Source organism: Branchiostoma lanceolatum, chromosome 17 (assembly GCF_035083965.1).
Source record: "Branchiostoma lanceolatum isolate klBraLanc5 chromosome 17, klBraLanc5.hap2, whole genome shotgun sequence".
NCBI classification, from domain to species: domain Eukaryota; kingdom Metazoa; phylum Chordata; class Leptocardii; order Amphioxiformes; family Branchiostomatidae; genus Branchiostoma; species Branchiostoma lanceolatum.
The window spans coordinates 8,321,564-8,340,004 of NC_089738.1; the positions used below are offsets into that span (position 1 = coordinate 8,321,564).

General features: G+C 40.1%; 1 protein-coding gene across 1 annotated transcript; it reads right to left on the reverse strand.

Moving 5' to 3' along the window:
• Nucleotides 1–4,912: 4,912 nt before the first annotated feature.
• On the reverse strand, nucleotides 4,913–12,272 carry LOC136422858 (deoxyribodipyrimidine photo-lyase-like). Its single transcript, XM_066410768.1, has 10 exons — nucleotides 12,191–12,272; nucleotides 11,201–11,691; nucleotides 10,280–10,425; nucleotides 9,653–9,835; nucleotides 8,944–9,102; nucleotides 8,147–8,345; nucleotides 7,261–7,416; nucleotides 6,655–6,776; nucleotides 5,869–6,028; nucleotides 4,913–5,309 (listed from the first exon to the last, which is right to left on the reverse strand). Exons 2-10 carry the CDS (start codon nucleotides 11,628–11,630, stop codon nucleotides 5,149–5,151), a joined length of 1,716 nt encoding a protein of 571 aa, XP_066266865.1. The 5' UTR covers nucleotides 11,631–11,691; nucleotides 12,191–12,272; the 3' UTR covers nucleotides 4,913–5,148.
• Between the last annotated feature and the right edge of the window lie 6,169 nt (nucleotides 12,273–18,441).

An 18,441-nucleotide genomic window follows, 5' to 3' on the forward strand; every position in this document is an offset into this window, starting at 1 on the left:
TCTGCTGGTTTGTCAAGCTTTTATAAGCTGTCAGATTTGGCTTGTTTTGTTATCTCCATGAAAAAAGGCTTTTTCATGGGGATGTTGTTATCTCCATGAAAAAATACTTTTTCATGGGGATATTGTTTTGCGTGTGTTTGCGTGTGTGTTTGCGTGTGTGTATGTTTGTGTCACCGGACACTTAAAGTCAGCATAACTGAAGAACGCGTAGATGGATTGTAATGATATTTGGTATGTGGGTAGGTGTTGGGAGGAGAAAGTCAAGGTCGATTTTGGGCCCCTTGTATGTTTCACTGGAACTGCAATGGCGTATTTGTCAAAATCTTCCAAGGAGAATAACGGAAGAAGGGAACAACAGATTTTCATGTTATTTGATATGCAGGTATGGACAGAGATGTACACAATGAAGTGCAAATTATGCAAATTGTGACTGAATTTGCATAAGTAATGAGGAAAATCTATACCTCCATTCTACGCATGTTGTGGGAGCTCACACCTGTCACACCTGTTAGTCTCAAATCTGGGACAAGAATTCCCCAGGTTCCAACAGCTGGTGGTCAAACCACAAAGGGGTACACTACCAAACCTGTATACTTTATGTGGGTACCCTCTGGCACATAAAACAAAACCAACGGCAACAACAAATAACTTGGGCAAATAAAACACATATAATATAAAACACATGTTATATAAAAACAAATTTCATGGAGATTTTGGGTCATCAGACTCTTGTCTTGTTTTGTTTTGTTTTCGGTCCACATGTATCTAGTGTATTTAAATCAATTACATACTTCGATCGAAATTTCAGATATGATTCTGATAAATGTTTTTTCTGACATATTTTGTCATAGGGTGAGTTCATGGAGGACACGGTGATGGTAAGGCGCACCTATTTTTCCGAATAATTTTAAGTTTGAGTCACTTTGTATTTGAAACAAGTCTAAAGAATGTACTCATCAATATTTGTAATTATAAGTTGTGAAATGAAGACACCTTGGTCCGATTTCATCAGTGGATAATGTTACACAATGTTTCTGCCCAGGGTCTTATAGCAGTGAAGGCCCCCGGCGGAAAAACTTGCTACATCGTCGATGTGGCATACACAGACAGTGACAACGAGGTATTAGTAACTACAGTATTACATATTTCTCAGTTTCCTTCCTATACTTTTCGTAACACTCTTGACCATATCCATGATGTGTACATATGCATATTCCGATGCTATTCTGGATACAGTAGTATATATTTTGGTTACCAGTAAGCCAGACATAATATTAATAACGCTATCTGATCCTACATGCAACCCTGGTTACTGGTTCTGGACAATGTCTCTCGGTTCGTTTTTTTGTTTTCATTGCATAGCCGCCGGGTAAAACCGTCCCAAGGCGTAACATACCAGGTTTGTACTGATGAGTACCAGCCGCATATTTGGACAGATTTATATGGTCCACTCAAACCGGAAGGACCCCTGCTCTTTTCGATAAGTGTGGTGGGTTCTTTTCACGTGGTCGAGGTGTGGCTCTCCTCAAACACAGGACCTCCGTCCTATCCGAGGGACGTCCCTAACCAAAGCTAGGTACTCATTTTCACCTGAGTGAAGTGAGGAAAGTTGTGTTAAGTGCCTTTCCCAATGGCACAACGTCAACGGGAAAAAACAGGGAACCCCGAATTCGAACTTAGTACCTCTGGGTTCTAGTGCCAAAAGCACTGTGTCACCGCGACGCCACTGTTTACTGTAATGTTACCCTGTCTCGGCTTCAGACTGTTTTCCAGGAGGAGGAGGAAGACGACGGCGAAGAGTTGGTGATATCTCTTGACGAGACCCGTACCGATGAGCCCGAACTGAATGGGGAGTTAGCGGACTTCTGTGAGGACCTGGACCCGCGCTGGGCCACCGCTGAACCGGCGGACGGGAGCACTGATGGCGAGGTCATCGTGGAGATCGGTACGTGACCTTTTCCTGGGGTAGTCGACGTGCGCGTCTTTCTCGTTAAAGGCATTGAAGTGCAGGGCCGATTTTGTTTGGGATTTTTTCATCACGAGCTCGATCGTTTTTGGCAGAGCACAAGTAGGCCACAGCAATGTTGATACATATACAAGTACATTGCCAACATCTTTTCTCTGTCCCTTTCTATAGGTGCCTCCGACAAAGAAGAGGAAATGCCTAGGACCACTGTCCAAACGAATTTGTTGCCTACTCAGAGCAGCTCTCGCTTTAGTCGTCGCCGACGTGTCTTTCTTCGCCGACGGAGTTTATTTCGTCGCCGCAGTGTCTTGAGTCGCCGACGCAGTTTATTTCGTCGCCGTAGTGTCTTTCGTCGCCGCAGCTTCTTGCGTCGCCGCGTCTTCTTTCGTCGGCGCCGCGCGTTCGGCAAAAAGTAAGCCTTGCAACCTTCCGGTCGCCGTAGGTCGTTCACGAATCACGAGCATGGCGTGAAAGTATTTGCGGATTTGCGATTTATAGGTTAGGAAATTCCTGTGTTTATTATAACATTCTCTGGCAACCAGCAATGGAGCGCCGTGAGTTCGAGGGCGAAAAAAAACGTCACGTGTTTGGGCGACTCCCGTTACATGTAATCATGCAAAGACTGTCGACTAGTAGCTCTATGAACAGCTTATGCCAATCTCAAATCTATGTGAACCACGTGTTAAGCGATCCATTGAAATCTCACAGATCGCCGTAAGTTGGGGTTAACATCGGTGTACTTAATATTATCTCTAGCGATGTTCTGCACTGACAGTAATTAATAGAAATGTTTTGGTCCACAAACGTTAACTCTGATCCGGACACACAATGTTACATGGTGTTGTCCGCGGTGCTGACCAACCATTCTTCTAAGGACAGTGGTTCTGGTTTTGTACGCATACTAGTGTTTCAATAAACGCTTTTATTTGCCATTCCCGAGTTATTTCTGGGTTATATTTACTCCTTTTGTGTTAAATAAAGATGAAAGTTTAACACAGTCATCACGCAGTTTGTGCACGTGTTATGGGGTCTGTACTGACCTATGGCCCTTTCTTCCCGATAAAACTTGAACACATTAGCCAGTGGAGAGGATTATTGAACGTATTACCCAAGCAGTCAAGTTGAAGTGTAATGCTATAATTCAAGGCTATTTGACATCCAAAATGTAGGTAACATTTCCCATTTCTTTGGCCTGGGTCTAGCCTTAAATGAACAGCAATCTGTAACCTCAATATCAAAGACATCATTAAGTTCATTGAAGTCTTCAATGAACTTAAAGATTTCTTTGATATTGAGCATACTTTGATATTCAACCAACCAGACATCTTGGAGATTACTTCAACTAATTCAATAACCCTCAGTCTTTCCCATTAAATCTTTATCCCCCAATGAATAGATAAAAAGCAGACACCAAGATCTCAATCCAACTTTTTACCAAAAGATAAAGATCATAAACAGTAAATCATAACAAAACACATGTAGCTGCCTAAGGTATAACCCATATCAAGAATATCTGATTCTTTAACTTTTATAAAGTGAAAATCAATAACCTTTGAGTTGAGGTTAAGGTTGCCAAGTTCTACAGTCCTTAGCACATATCAACTTTACAAACTGTACAACAAACTACTAACTTTTTTTGAGCAAGTTAATAACATGATAGTGTAAAAAAGGCTACAAGTTAAACATACTCAACTACCAGAAAGCCTCTTACATTCATACTTTTTAAAAGTGCTCAGTAATGTAAGACTTAAGTGCATATCTTTTATAAATGTAAACATCAAAGTGTGAGAGAGTTTTATTTATTTCTAATGAAGATGACATTACATAATATTGTAGTTACTACTGTACAGTGTGTTATAGTTACACCATCATGACAATGAGGTAGAATATAAGCCTTGCTGACTTGTGGTTAACTGTTAAGAGTGATCTACATCAACAAAGTTATTTTATAACATGTTACTGTAATGCCTGAGTAGAAAACAATGTTAGACACGTTCAGTTTGTGAACATGTGTGGACTGTTGTCTGCAATGTGTCTGCTAAATACATGTAACTTTAAAGGAAAGCTACACAAAAAATTGAAAATCCTTCTATGCTATGCTTAATATATTCCAAAGTCAAATTCTTACTTCAGGTTGTTTCACATAAGTCCGTCATAGTTCTGGGATTTTCCACAGTTTGCAACTTATGCCGTGCTGACGCCTTCTCACCTGATAATTGAATTATATGACGTCAGTGTTTCAAATATCTCACCTGATGATTGAATTTTAGAACACTGATGACGTCATATTATACAATCATCAGGTGAAAAATTTGAAACACTGACGTCATATAATTCAATTATCAGGCGAGAAGGCGTCAGCACGGCATAAGTTGCAAACTGTGGAAAATCCCAGAACTATGACGGACTTATGTGAAACAACCTGAAGTAAGAATTTGACTTTGGAATATATTAAGCATAGCATTAAAGGATTTTCAATTCTTTGTGTAGCTTTCCTTTAACAATGACTATCTTACCTTCATCATCATCAATCTTACCTTAGTACACATGCGTATCATGTCCAGTTAAAATGGTAAAAGTTAAAAACAACTATTTCTATGGTGTGCGTATGTAGCATGTTTGTACACAATGTACATGTATCATATTCGTCATTATACAACTGATGATACCTTTGTGCGTATTTCATTTCAAAGTCTTAACATATACTACTAGGAAACAACTTGAGTGATTAATACACAACAGCTTATAGAAGGAAAAATCATGTATTGAAAACTACTACTTCTACTACTACTACTACTAACTTAAAGTTATAATCTTAAACATATCACCAGTAAACTTTTTGTGCATTTGTTTTTTCAATCTTCCTTGAGTAAACCCTTAGCACACTCACTTGACTAAGTAGCCGTTTGGCACACAATTTCCAATTGGTGCAGAGTTAGGCAGCAGGGAGAAAGTTAAAAATGGTTTGAAAATGGTTAACTTTTTGTGCGTTTTTCTTCCTTCAGTTAACCTTTAGCATACTATGTAGTTGTTTGACACCCAATTTCCAATTGGTGGAGAGTTAGGCAGCAGGGAGAAGGTTAAAAATGGTTAAAATCCATCATAAAAATCACTACCCTACATGTACTACTTGTATGGTTCTTACATTACGTAGCTTATTGTCTCAAAAACAGTCAAGGTCGTCATTTCTTCTTTGCAAATCCCTTGGCCTTGTACTTGGTGACAAACTGGGCCACGTCGAACTTGCGCTTGCAGCCGTTGTAGTTCATGAAGCGAATCTTGCCGAAGACAGCTCGTTCTGCCCAGCCCTGGTCGTGGATACCACAGATAGACCACATACACCCTGTGTATAAGAAAAAATGAAACAGGAAATAAAATTTCAGTTTGTGAAACTGTTGACAATGATGGGTCAAGATTTTTCTTCATAAAACAAGATATAAGAACCAAATCTATATGCATGTATTGGATATCATTGCTCTTTTACATCCCAGTCCTAACCTTAACCTTTAGCACACTGAAGTGTGTGTTTGGAACCCAATTCCCCTTTCTTTGATTTAGTACTATAACTTCAATAACAAAATTACCTTTTACCATGTAATATATTATATGGATTGATATTGAGAAATAGTTCTAATAAATGAAAAATTATAACTTATGATCAATGTGACCACACTTGTGAGGTAGGTGCAAGCCTTTATAATCTATTTTGGTGGCTATTGAGTTTTACAACTGAACGGTTGGTTACAATTTGTGAATGGGAATATAGTTACCCAATTTTTTCTTCAAAATGGGAAAGCAGGACAGCCTATTCCGAGAAGCAACAAAAACAATTGGCGTGGCCTTTCAAACATAAAACAGGTGGAACACACATCCCCATAATCTTCCAAACCTGTCAGACTTACCCACATATCCGTTAGGGTCCCTCCCATCCAGACTGTACTTATCGTTCAGGTACAGGGCATCCTTCAGCGCAACCTCTGGGGACTCTGTCCACTCTAGGATCTTCTTAGCCCAGTACATGCGCAGGAACCCATGCATCTTCCCCTCTACATTCAACTGGATCTGTGATAATAGAGAAGGAAGATGGAAATCAAACATGTTGAAGAGTACAATCAAAGACAGACTATTTGCTAGCAGGCTGGACATCTTACACTAAGAAAACTAGGAAATTTGACACCATCCTTTTGAAGTCATGTCAGTCATGGCCGACTTGACGGTTGATGGACATTAGCGGAAGAAGAAGAAGGGGACACCAAGAGGACACTCTGTTTCCCTGGTAATTATAACACATGTACAAATGTCATGTGTTTCCTCCAGAATCCTCATAACAGACACTGGGACAGCATGTAAATTGATTGACATGCAAAGCTTCATTGTACCAGGTAATTGGGGAAGTCTACCCCCCCCCCATTTTTGGATGCCACGTCTATAAATGCTACCTAAAAACCTGACTAAACGTGTACACTGCCTGGCCAATGTGACCAATTTCTGGTGGTCCCTTAGATAATTCTTCCTAGATCCTATTGACATTAGCATTAAGAATCCTGTGTATAGTGACCACCTGTCCACATAGACCAGATTTTATCAGTCCTCTGAGTTGTCTTCTTTGGCAGTTTTTCTACATCATGTGCAGCTGGATAAAAGAAATAGAGCACAAAACATTGCAAATCAAGTTAAGAAAAATGTACCTGAGCAGCATTCCACAAGTTATCGTGTGTCTTGGCCTGTTCCAGCTGCTCGCGGCTGTACAGGTACTCCCGCTTGTCACCTGCATGGTCCTGCAGGGTCTTCTGTGCCCAGGCAGAAGCACCTGGAAAGGGTAAAGGATATACAGTCAAATATAACCATGTGTGAGATATGTTTTTAAACCTAACTCTCCCTAACTATCTTTCCCTGGGGTCTAGGATGACAATGATTATCACGTGCATGTCTTGTTTCTGTCACTTAACCTTCTCCCTGCTGCCTAACTCTGTAATCAATAGAGAATGGGGTGCCAAACAGCTACTTCAGTGTGCTAAAGGTTAAGCTGATACACATCTTACTGTTGCATTTAGTCCTTCTTATGGATGCTGTAACAGATGCATATCCCATTTATGCTACACCTATAATTCTTATTATCAATTTAAAACAAATCCTGGCTCAATGTTTAAGTAAAAATACCTTAAAATTCAAAACACAAAACAGCACATTGAACCAATGTATATTGGATAACATGACACTGGACAAAAACAGCCTATAACTTGCAAATTTGCAGATCTTTAATAAAAAAAGTTTGAATTTTATGGGTTTCGCACCTTCGACGGAGTCATATTTGTCGTGGTTGTAGAAGCAGAAATTGTCCGACAGCTCCCTTCTGATGATGGCTTCCTCGATGTAGGCATCCACGGACTCCTTGTACTTACTCCTGTACTTCTTCACCGTCAGGATACATCTCTGTACAGAGATCTGACCTGTAGAAGGAATAGGTAAAACTTTAGTTGCAACCAAGGTAATTCATACATGTACAATTCAACTACCGATATAGCAGTCATATATCTTTTTGCAGGGCTTCTTGGTTAACTTCTTGTATATTTTGACTCGTGACCATTGCTTAGTACATGAAGTATTGATTCTTTCCTGAGTACACATATGACCTAAGATTGAGAATGTGAACAGACATCTCAATTACTTTCTGAACCCTAAAGTCTTCACACAAACATACAGTAGAATAGAAAATGTTGTGGTGGTTTTATGTTCAGTACTTGCGATGACTTCTTTACTGCTAACTTAAAACCACCAGGAAAATATTTAGAGTCTTCTGCCCGCCTTGATTCAACCACAAACTTTATAAACCACAGGGAACACTCCATTTTCTTTCTACAGCGAAATCAAAACCCTGCAAACGTTCCCTCTTTTACAGTACCTGTACCAATCAACTTTCATAGACGCCTACAAACTACCAAACTGAATACTGTAAATGCATTTAATTTTGTGTGGTTTTTATTTTGAAAGGGAAAATGGAGTGTTTGCTGTGGTTTCACATTCGCGGCAGTGCTATGGCCACACACTGCTACAGTATTGGACGAAAATGTTCGTGGTGGTTTAAAACCGCGAACATGAAACCAATGCGAAGATTTCTGCATTTACAGTACTTAAAAAAATACACCTACAAACTACCAAACTGAAATACTCAATCCTTACCAAAGTGTATCCATGGTGACAGGTTACTAAGAGCCTGTTTGTTGGGGTTGTTTCTGTCGGAGCCAAAGTTCTTCAGTCTCTGCTTACAGAAGGACTCCAGCATGCGGAGACCCCCCGTGGTGCCGGGCGTGGCCCAGGTTACCTCGGCAACAGTCATGTCCACCTCCAGACTGTCCCTGGCTGCAACCCAGTCTGTAGGCTATGTGGAGAGATGGTACAAAAGATGTAAAAACCCCATTTTCGCATATTTGCAAAGACGGTTAGAATTAGTCACAATTTAGCTTTGTACCAGCTTGCAGATTCTTGTTTTGAATGTCTTATAAAAACATTTGATAAGATAAAATTCACATCATTTTCAGGTACAAAGCTTATGTATTCTGTTGAAGTCCGTCATGCATTCAGAACCTTCCCACAACTTAGCTCCTAACCACTCCACAACCAAGGTCGGCGCTGGGTTGGGAGTAGCTACAGAGTTTACACCTTTGATTGCCTCTAAGCAAAATATATTTCAAAATTGATTGTTGAAAGGCACAGACCACACTAAGAAACTAGAAGGCAACCTACTCCAAATCACATATACTAGTAACCTTGCTCGCGACTAACTCCCAATTTTGGTCTGGAGACAGTCGGGAGACCATGCTGGGCTATGTGTGACAGGGCTTTAATGTAGGCTGAGACGGTTGTAAAACAGTGGCTTGTGTACTTGCAGAAAGAGTTTTCAAATTTCAGATAACGTAAAACGTGACAAAAAATAGTGCCTGACTGAAGCCCTGCATTTGTATAATTTATGCACTTACCTCAGGCTTGTCTTTAGGAGGATGAGGGTGCTTAGACACAGGAGGGAACTCTGTGAGGTAGCCCGACAGCTGGTTGTGGATCTTGTTCCGAATGGTGCGCGCTCCGTACTCCTGCTTAGGGGATGCCTCCCAGCACGGCACAATGTTGTGGGCATCCACCTGAAGTGTAGTAAATAAAACATATCAGCACACAAGAAAACTGGTTTTAAGCAATGCTCAGTTTGCCACTCAATAATACATGTAATGATGACACTGTGGAAGGGGCTTCATTTAGTGACAAATTCATTTTATCATAAGCAAAACCCTTACTATTTTGCTCTTCAGTTTTTTCGTCTCTGTCAGCTCCTATAAATATATGTACCGTGTATGGTATCAGTTTACAGTTGACTGAGAAACCAAAATAGCAAAAAAATTTTGACAGTTGGACAATCTCCATGTCAGGAGTTCTTTCCAACTATTTTCAGCCAATATACCTACCTGCCAAGGCCTGCATTTCTTTGATGTTAGTGCTATTCAAAAGCGTTTTGAGGGAAGCCCCACCTCGAGCTCGTGAAAGAACCCACCACACTTATCGAAAAGAGCCGGGGTCCTTCCCGGTGTTAGTTGATCAAATAAATCTATCCGGATATGCAGCTTATACTCTTCAGTACAAACCTGGTGTGTTATACCACGAGGCAGTTTACCGGGTATGCAATACAAACTAACAAACCTGGACAAATGGAACGTCGTTCGGCAGTTTCTCCGCCAGGTCGTGAACCCACTTCATGGGCGTCCTGAGAGGGGAGAAGTCTGTCACCACCCCTCCGATGTTCTTCTCCTCTACAAACCCAGGCAGGACGTCCACGGCGTAACCAGTCAGGAGGTGAAAACTCACATCAAGGTCTGTCAGCTCCTGTGGAGACAACAGAGCATTGTCAACTGTTGATGGTAACCAGCTTCGAAACTGTTCTTACATGAACACATCAATGTTCTAGATAGCCTAGTTTGATCATAGGGGCCACTTCTTTGTAGGGAGAGCCATGTGACCTTTTATCACATCTTTTAGAGAACCCTGCACATTATCTGAAACAACCGTTAGCAAACAGTCAAACCTGAATTGAAGGTAGCAATACATGACTATTGAAGCTGTAAAATTATTTATATGATTTAACATTTCTCATCAAACTGAATGAAAATGTTTTCTATAACATGCTGTCTTCATAACTTTTTAAGAGAGGCCCGTGCATTTCTGTATAGCAATATATATACATATCATGGTTACCAGAGTATACAATTAACCAATGCTGAAGACTAGTCTCAGTTAACTCGTGGATTACAATGGTTGCTTCATATTCACCTTCTCTACCTCCTCCAGACCCTTCAGCATGAACCCGTAATGTCGGATGTTAGCCTCCAGGAACTTTGGTACCAGACAGAAGCAAACGTACAGGGGGACTTTGTGTTTCATGGCCAGTCTCTGGGCAAACAGCAACGCCCAGTTATCTGCAAGGAGAAACATGAAAAATATGATTTAATCAATGAAAAACAACTGGAAAACCACAAGATGTCAACTAGCATAACACAATATAAAACATAAATATTAATGCAACACCTTAGGGAACTAGTTACATGTACCTTGGATGTAACCTATATTAAAACTTTGTCCTCAGTCTGAGGTTCAACCACTTACCACGGTATTGAGTAATGTTCAAAGTCAAAATTCATTATCAAGCCATCACATGATTTTTTGAATGCCCTCATCACTGTTGGCTAATTTCTTTATTTCTTCAGACTTTTCTTATCAAGGGATGTTCCTGTAGCTCATTGGTAGATGCCCCACAGTTGAGATCATTGGTTCCAATTGGATCCTTGGTAATTAGGAGACCCAAGTTTGAATGCGGGGAAGGGTATCCCGGTTGGAGCTGCATTCATCTTTCGGAAGGGACACAAATTGGGAGTCCCATGATCGATGTGACTCGAGCATGTTAAAAGACACAGCCTTGCTACTCAGATAGGTACCTACTGGCTGTATTTCAGATGAATATCTATGGTGACGTTACCACATTTTGCATTGATTAGGCACTTTCGCACATTCGAGTATGCATGTGTGGTGTTAAAGGTAAAGGCCCCTGAGACACAAACAAAACCTGCATGGGCATTGTTATGCAAATAGAGACAATGGTCAAGACTATTTATAAGCCAGGGACCTTCACCTTTGACACCACACATGCGTACTCGAATGTGTGAAAGTGACTTTTTCCTTCCTTAAAATACCCACCTTGCACCCTCTGGTCACGTGACATCCAGTACAGGATCCCCCCACAGTTCTGCTTCAAGTCTCCCACATCGGACATCTGACGGCATCTCTTCTTGTTGAACTTGAACCCTGCGACCGACTCGCACACGTTCGTCCTCCTCTCCGCTATCTGGTCCAGGAAGTCTTCACTACCAGCTCCATCTTGTGAGGAGCTTTCTCCGCTTTCGACTTTCACTTTTTTGGAAGGACTGTCGCTTGAACCCGCAGTTTTCCTCTTAGAAGACATGTTACTTGATGATACTGCGATGAATTTCTTGGCAAGAACAAAAGAATTTTTCTTGGAGAGATTTAAGAAAGTTGAGATTGAAGCCCTGTGTACAAATTTGCTCTTACAAGTAGCCAAAAATAGCGTTCTTGTTGGTAGACCAAAAACAAAGAGTCCTAGGCTCATTCAAGAGCAACTTGCACCATTTGAAAGACGATTTTCTTATGAATACACTTGAAAACGGCTCCTGCAAAAAAAGGAATGGAAAAATCATTAAACATCAACTGTTTTAAATTGATAAAACTTACACATCAAAATGACAAAAGTGTGGTATCACATCAAATCGTTTAAGTCCTTGCTATGACTTACTAGTATACTCAACGTTAACTGTTATGCAACATAAAGAGCACACGCCTCACAGTTTTTTTCCGTCTAAATTAATATTTCTGAACAATGATGGTCCCTGTTATTTTCCCAGATTGGAACACCACACTAATACAATTGCATAAAACAAAATACAAAAGAAAATTCGAGCAAAACCAGGCAGAAAGTGCATTTCAGTACCCATTATATAACACAGCACACCGCGTTATGCAACTGGACTACGGCGTCCCCCCTCCCCCTCCATAGAAACACACACTCTAGACCGCTTTTCTCGAGCTAAAAAGGAGAATACAGATTTCCAGATAGAAAAATGACTTCTAAAGAGCCTAAGGCATGATATGCACCAATCTGGGAGGTTTTACCTTTCTTATAACTTCAGTACGAAGTGTTTTGCGTCCGACCTCTCTCTTGGCTAGCGTCTTTTTCTCCAAAGCTGGCGCTAAATATGCAAATCAGTTCAAATGTCCCGCGCGGGGGGTTATGGGTCAGGGACATAGGACTGGACCATGTGCGGGGAGGGGACTGTCTTTTTTGATGAGATTTTTTTAATAAAAAGTAGGATGAAAGATTTTTATGTTTAGCCATACCTAGTATGGCTAAACATATTGTTTTTATGTTTAGCCATAAGTATGGCTCAACATATTGTTTTCTCTCATGTTTCTTCTCCTGTCAAATCTTCAAATCGATTCATCTCTGTCATTTTTTGACCAAATGACCTGAAATTTGGTACAGAGGTAATGTAGGCAAAAACCAATGTACGTTCTTTTCCTTTTTTTGATATTGACCTTGAAAGTGATTTTATTGAGGTTTTTAGGCTATTTTTAGCATATCTTGGCCTCCTGCGCCCTTGTATTTCAACCGAATGACCTGAAATTTGCTGTATATGTGGCTTGAACAAATATTTAAAGGACTACATTCCCATTTTTGGCATACATATATTCAAAACGATTTATTTTGGGCTTTCTTGACAATATTTGCCACTTCTGTCACTTTCAATACTACATATGACCTACAGGTCATTGACCCCGAGTGCCTTGCACCTGGCCAAGCTTGAAGTTTGCTTACGAGGAGGAAAGACCGGACATAAACATTTAACGTGATTATCGGGAAAACACCATGTTCCCTTAAACTCAGTGGTTAAATTGCAGTTTAGGAAATTTTATAACAGAAAACAAGTTAAATCAATGATTTTGTGAATGTTTATTCTAGCATTAGTTATTCCAGATATTTTCAAACTCCAAATTCTTCAACACAACACGGGAGATCGTTTCTCCTCAGACTGGCGCGACACTCCTGTCAAAATTGATTGATGATCTCTCTCTGCCGCCGACTTCATACATGATCAAAGGCGGGTGGTAGGCGGTGCCTTCCTACATGTCCTACGTACGGGCGTATGGATCGTAGAATTCGGCAAAAAAGGAATGATTAGGCCAGTAGAGTCAGTCCCCGGTAAGGTCAATGATTCGCCCCTTTGCGCTAGCTTGTAACGTTAAATGAATGTACCCTCTGGTGGCCAAACTTCACTGACAAACTTTCTCCCTATTATCATCATGAGCTTGCGTTAGTCTGGTACTAGTGACTATTATGTGCCGGGAATGTTTATCTATCGCACGCCTTGGAAGGAAGTTCAACCATGATAAATGGTCGGCCGTTGCGAAAATTTGGAATCCCATGCTGTTGATTTTTGTGATTGAATCTGTAAGAAAATATATTTTCATGTCGTTCATGTTTTTGGGACGGACGCCGGGACGGGGTGAATTTTTTCTATCATTTTCGTCCCGTTAGTAATGCAAATCGAATCGTGTTGCACAAGAGGCAAAACACTAAAAACGTGGGTCTTGTGGAGTGTTTTGGAGCGGGAAAATGCCGGATATTAGCGGTGCCGAACAGTGTACATCGTCGCGCGCGGGTGACGCTCCGTCAAAACAAATCCGCTGGTGGTCTAGCGCGGCCACCGAAAATAGGCAGAAACACACAGGAGGACTTAGCACCTTCGTTTATGAGGGCAATTGTGAAAATCTTTTGTTACAAATTGTTCGAACATTGAAACATTTGGATAGATGGTTTGAAACTGTTCTAAATAAAGAGATTTTTGTGTAGTTACGTTCGAAATGTTTCCAACGTATGTGAAATGAGTTCAAACATGTTATAAGTTTCAATTCTAATTGTTTGAACACTTTAGAACTGTTGTGACTTAGACATTCTTTTAATCAAAATAGTTCAAACATATTACAAATATTATATTAAAACCCTCTCGGTGACTTTGAATTGACCCAAATATGTTGTTTTTGGTCATTTCCTTCGTCTCCTGTCAAATCTTCATATGTATACTATGGAAAACTTCATTCTTCCCTGGGGCTGATCTTTTTTAATTCAATTTTGAACTGGGTTGATTATGCGCAAGAGTGTAATTTTCAGCGGATATTTTTCGACTGGTTTACATGGAAATGGCACGGAATATCCCATTCTTGCAAGGGGAGGATTCTTTAATTATTTCTTTCAATTTTGAGCTGGAATGATTATGAAAAAGTCCATTCTTTAGCAGAAGTGTTAATCAATTAGTGGATATGGTTGTGGACTGGTCCATATTGTGTTGAGGTGCTACTGGAAGACTCAGTTTTGGACTGGGGTGATTCATTTTTTTAGTGCAAGTATTTTAGAATGGTCCATTGTTATTTGGGGAGAGTCCATTTTTTGCATGGCGAGGAGTATGGCTAAACATGCTGTATTTGCTCGCAAATGTTGCCTTTCTAGTTACTCATGTTTCTTCTCCTCCTCCTGTCAAATCTTCAAATCGATTCATCTCTGTCATTTTTTGACCAAATGACCTGAAATTTGGTACAAAGGTAATGTAGGCAAAAACCAATGTGCGTTTTTTTCCTTTTTTGATATTGACCTTGAAAGTGATTTTATTGAGGTTTTTATGACCAATAATGCATATCATGGCCTCCTGGGCCCTGGTATTTCAACCGAATGACCTGAAATTTGCTGTATATGTGCCTTGAACAAATATTTAAAGGACTACATTCTCATTTTTGGCATACATATCTTCAAAACGATTTATTTGGGGCTTTCTTGACAATATTTGCCACTTCTGTCACTTTCAATACTACATATGACCAAAAGGTCAGTGACCCCAAGTGCCTTGCACCTGGCCTTGCAAGGTCTGTGAGCCTTGCGACCACCTGATTGGTCAATTGAATTAATCTAATTATCTTTCATTTCTGGCGCAGGTGTGCTAATATCCATGCCAAATATGGTATGGGAATTCCTAGGACATGTGATTACATGGCTTTGTTCACTCTTTTTTAGAACAAAGATACACATCTCCAGTTCCTATGTATTAAACCAAAATAATGTGAAATTTGACATATGTCTGTCATGTACACAGGCCCTCATTCAAATGTTTGGCATACAGCCTTTCAAAACGATTTTTTAATCAAAGAATTTTTTCGTTTCGTTATTTTCAACCCAAAGTGTATACTATTGAATCTTGCATTCAAACAAAGGGGTGTCACATTCTTATATTTCACCCATACTATCGCTGAAATATGTTGTTTTTGGTCATTTCCTTCTTCTCCTGTCAAATCTTCATATATATCATTATGTATACTATGGCAAACTTGATCTTTTTTAATTCAATTTTGAACTGGGTTGATTATGCGCAAGAGTGTAATTTTCAGCGGATATTTTTCGACTGGTCTAGTTTACATGGAGATGGCACGGAATATCCCATTCTCGCAAGGGGAGAATTCTTTAATTATTTCTTTCAATTTTGAGCTGGAATGATTATGAAAAAGTCCATTTGTTAGCAGAAGTGTATTTGTTAATTAATAAGTGGATATGGTTTTGGACTGGTACATGTTGTGTTGAGGTGCTACTGGAAGACTCCATTCCTGTATGGAGAGACTGATAATTGTTTTTAGAATGGTCCATTGTTATTTTGGGAGAGTCCATTTTTTGCACATCGAGGAGTATGGCTAAACATGCTGTATTTGCTCGCAAATGTTGCCTTTCTAGTAATCATAAGCATCTAGAATAATGGTATAAAGCATAGACCATGTCTGAACCTGAAAAAGTGGTCAAGTTCTAACGAGCTTTGCAAGACTTTGGTGGAAATTCTAAGATCACACCAGTTTGGACGACACATTGTTCATGCCATGATCTCGGAGTCTAATAACTCGGAATCTAAAAAGCTTTGCGCGAAATAATAGCATCATGATCATCGTTGTGGCTATCAACAATTGATTGAAGAAAAACAACGATATAATCGGTACACTACATGGATTTTTTTAACATGCGCCTCGGTGAAATGCCTACTTTTCTAGTTTGGCCTAGATCAGACTCTCCACTTAAAACTGATCCCATTACTGAAGTAGCCTGGGTACCATTCTCGATCCATCCCGTTCTTTTTGCTTGCTACTTACGGATTAGCAAGAGAAAAGCCTGAGCCAGCGGTAAACTTCTACGGAGGATGGTACCTAGGCTACTATCAAAGTGCCAGGCCAGGACAACCGTGGACGCACTCAGTGACTGCCTAACTAGACCAGTGTGTAAACATCAGTATGCCCATTCAGCGCTATCTGCGAACCATCTCCAGTCCTGCAAAGCCAGTTTGTCCAGGGGACTGTAACTGTAACCTGTGACTGTGACAGGCTTACTGCACGCTGCACACCGAATACCATCGGTCGATCGCAACCAATAGCCTTAAGAATACCTTAACCGTGACTTTCACAACACTGTTGATACCTACTAAAGTACCAGTCAATGTCTGAATTTAGTAGATAATTTACTAACTGTTTGACAGTGACTGAAAGTAGTTCAAAGCACGAAATGAACGGAACAGTAGTTAGTGTGGTGCATAACCGGGTGTAACGACAAATATCGTCACTCAGCGGCAAATTTCAAAAGGTTTCAATGTCCTTGATTTCAGAACAAACATGTCAAACAGAAGGCTCAGGGGATAATTAAGATCACACAAACGCCTACCCATTTTTTTTATACATGTAAACAATATCTCAAATCAATATCAGAAGATTATCAATCCAACGATAATGTTTAATCTCATCGATTGGTTAACCGAGCATGCCAGTATAACGTTAATAGCCTGAAGCCTACCTGAAGTAAAATTACAGCTTCTATGGGCTTTTATTATATGGCATGATTATATCAAGCTGCTATTTGATTACATCAACGATGAAAATTATCATTGATGTATGAACTTTAAGGTATTCTGATCAAGTCTGCAATTTTATGGTTTGATCAGAAAAGTCTAGCCTGATTTCAATCAAGCCTCTTGTGACCGCTCGCCGCCCTGTAACCGCCTCGCTGACAGAAACCCCCGGACAGCTGGAGTTTGCGTTATACAGACTAAGAAAAGTCAATAATCAAATAGTTTAACCAGTATGAAACTTTATACCACAATCGACATTAACTGGTGACCTATCAAAGCTTTATTCGATCGTTTTCTTGCATAAGGTATGTTGAAATGGACCAACCAGTTTCACCACAGAACGATAACACTAAGCATGACGAAACGCACTAGTTACGTCGCAAAATGGCAAATCCAATTGACAAAAGACAGCGAGACTTGATTTAGAAAATCCATTAGTAGTGTGCCCTCTAATCTTTGAGGACTTCTCGGCAGACAATTCGTACAAAGAACAACATACATACAGTACATTCTTCAAATATCTACACGTAACATTATTACCGTGTCACTATTATCGTAATAACATTAAAATCAGTCCTATCACACAAATGTTAAACTATCACAACTAGTGCAGTCAAGATCATTTCAATTCCACTGAGGGGACAATTCGTAGAGGATTTTAAGGATTGGGCGAACTGCAATGCTGGCGGTAGCTGATTCCATACTTTAGTGTCTCTATAACTAAAACGACTGACATAGCAGATACGTAGTTGATAGGTAGTTTGTTTCACCCGAGACCATCATGCTATATATTTCACACTAATTGCTTTGGAATCAAGGGGGAGGGGGGTATCATGGTTAGAGTAACTACCATTGTCCGCTGCTACGTCGAAAAACTGATTGACTTTTTTTATGTGGTAAATCTCTTGTAAACAGTTCAAAAACACGTATCTATGGTGGTAACAGTACCCTCTTTTGTACATGATGTAAGCTAAGTGTTATGTTGACGTTGCTGTGTTGGACGTTTCTTTTCCCTTGGCTTACAGCAAAAAGACAATTTGCGGTCAAAGAGTCTCAGGTGACCAAACAGGCCCATGTAGTGTTGCAATGCTGTTATAACTTAGTCTAGTGTGACTAAAAACGTACCCATTTCTGCCTTTCTTGACACGCATTTTAGTTACAAATACTTGCTACAAACACAAGAAGCCCTCACATCAACAGATACGTCAGGGTACGGACCTTCTTTAGGTTCAACGTTCCGTAGGGAAAATATTTTCTTCACGGTTGAAGTTGCCACTTTTGTTGACTGTGCGTTGCCAAGTCGTTTAGTACATGAGCAGGTATCCCTAGTGTGTACCCTAGTCCGTCCCTACGTATACAAGGCTAGACCTCTGTTTGAACAACAACATTTGAATTAAAGGCAGCTTTTGGTTGAATATCAGAAAATTTTTGGAAGCAATC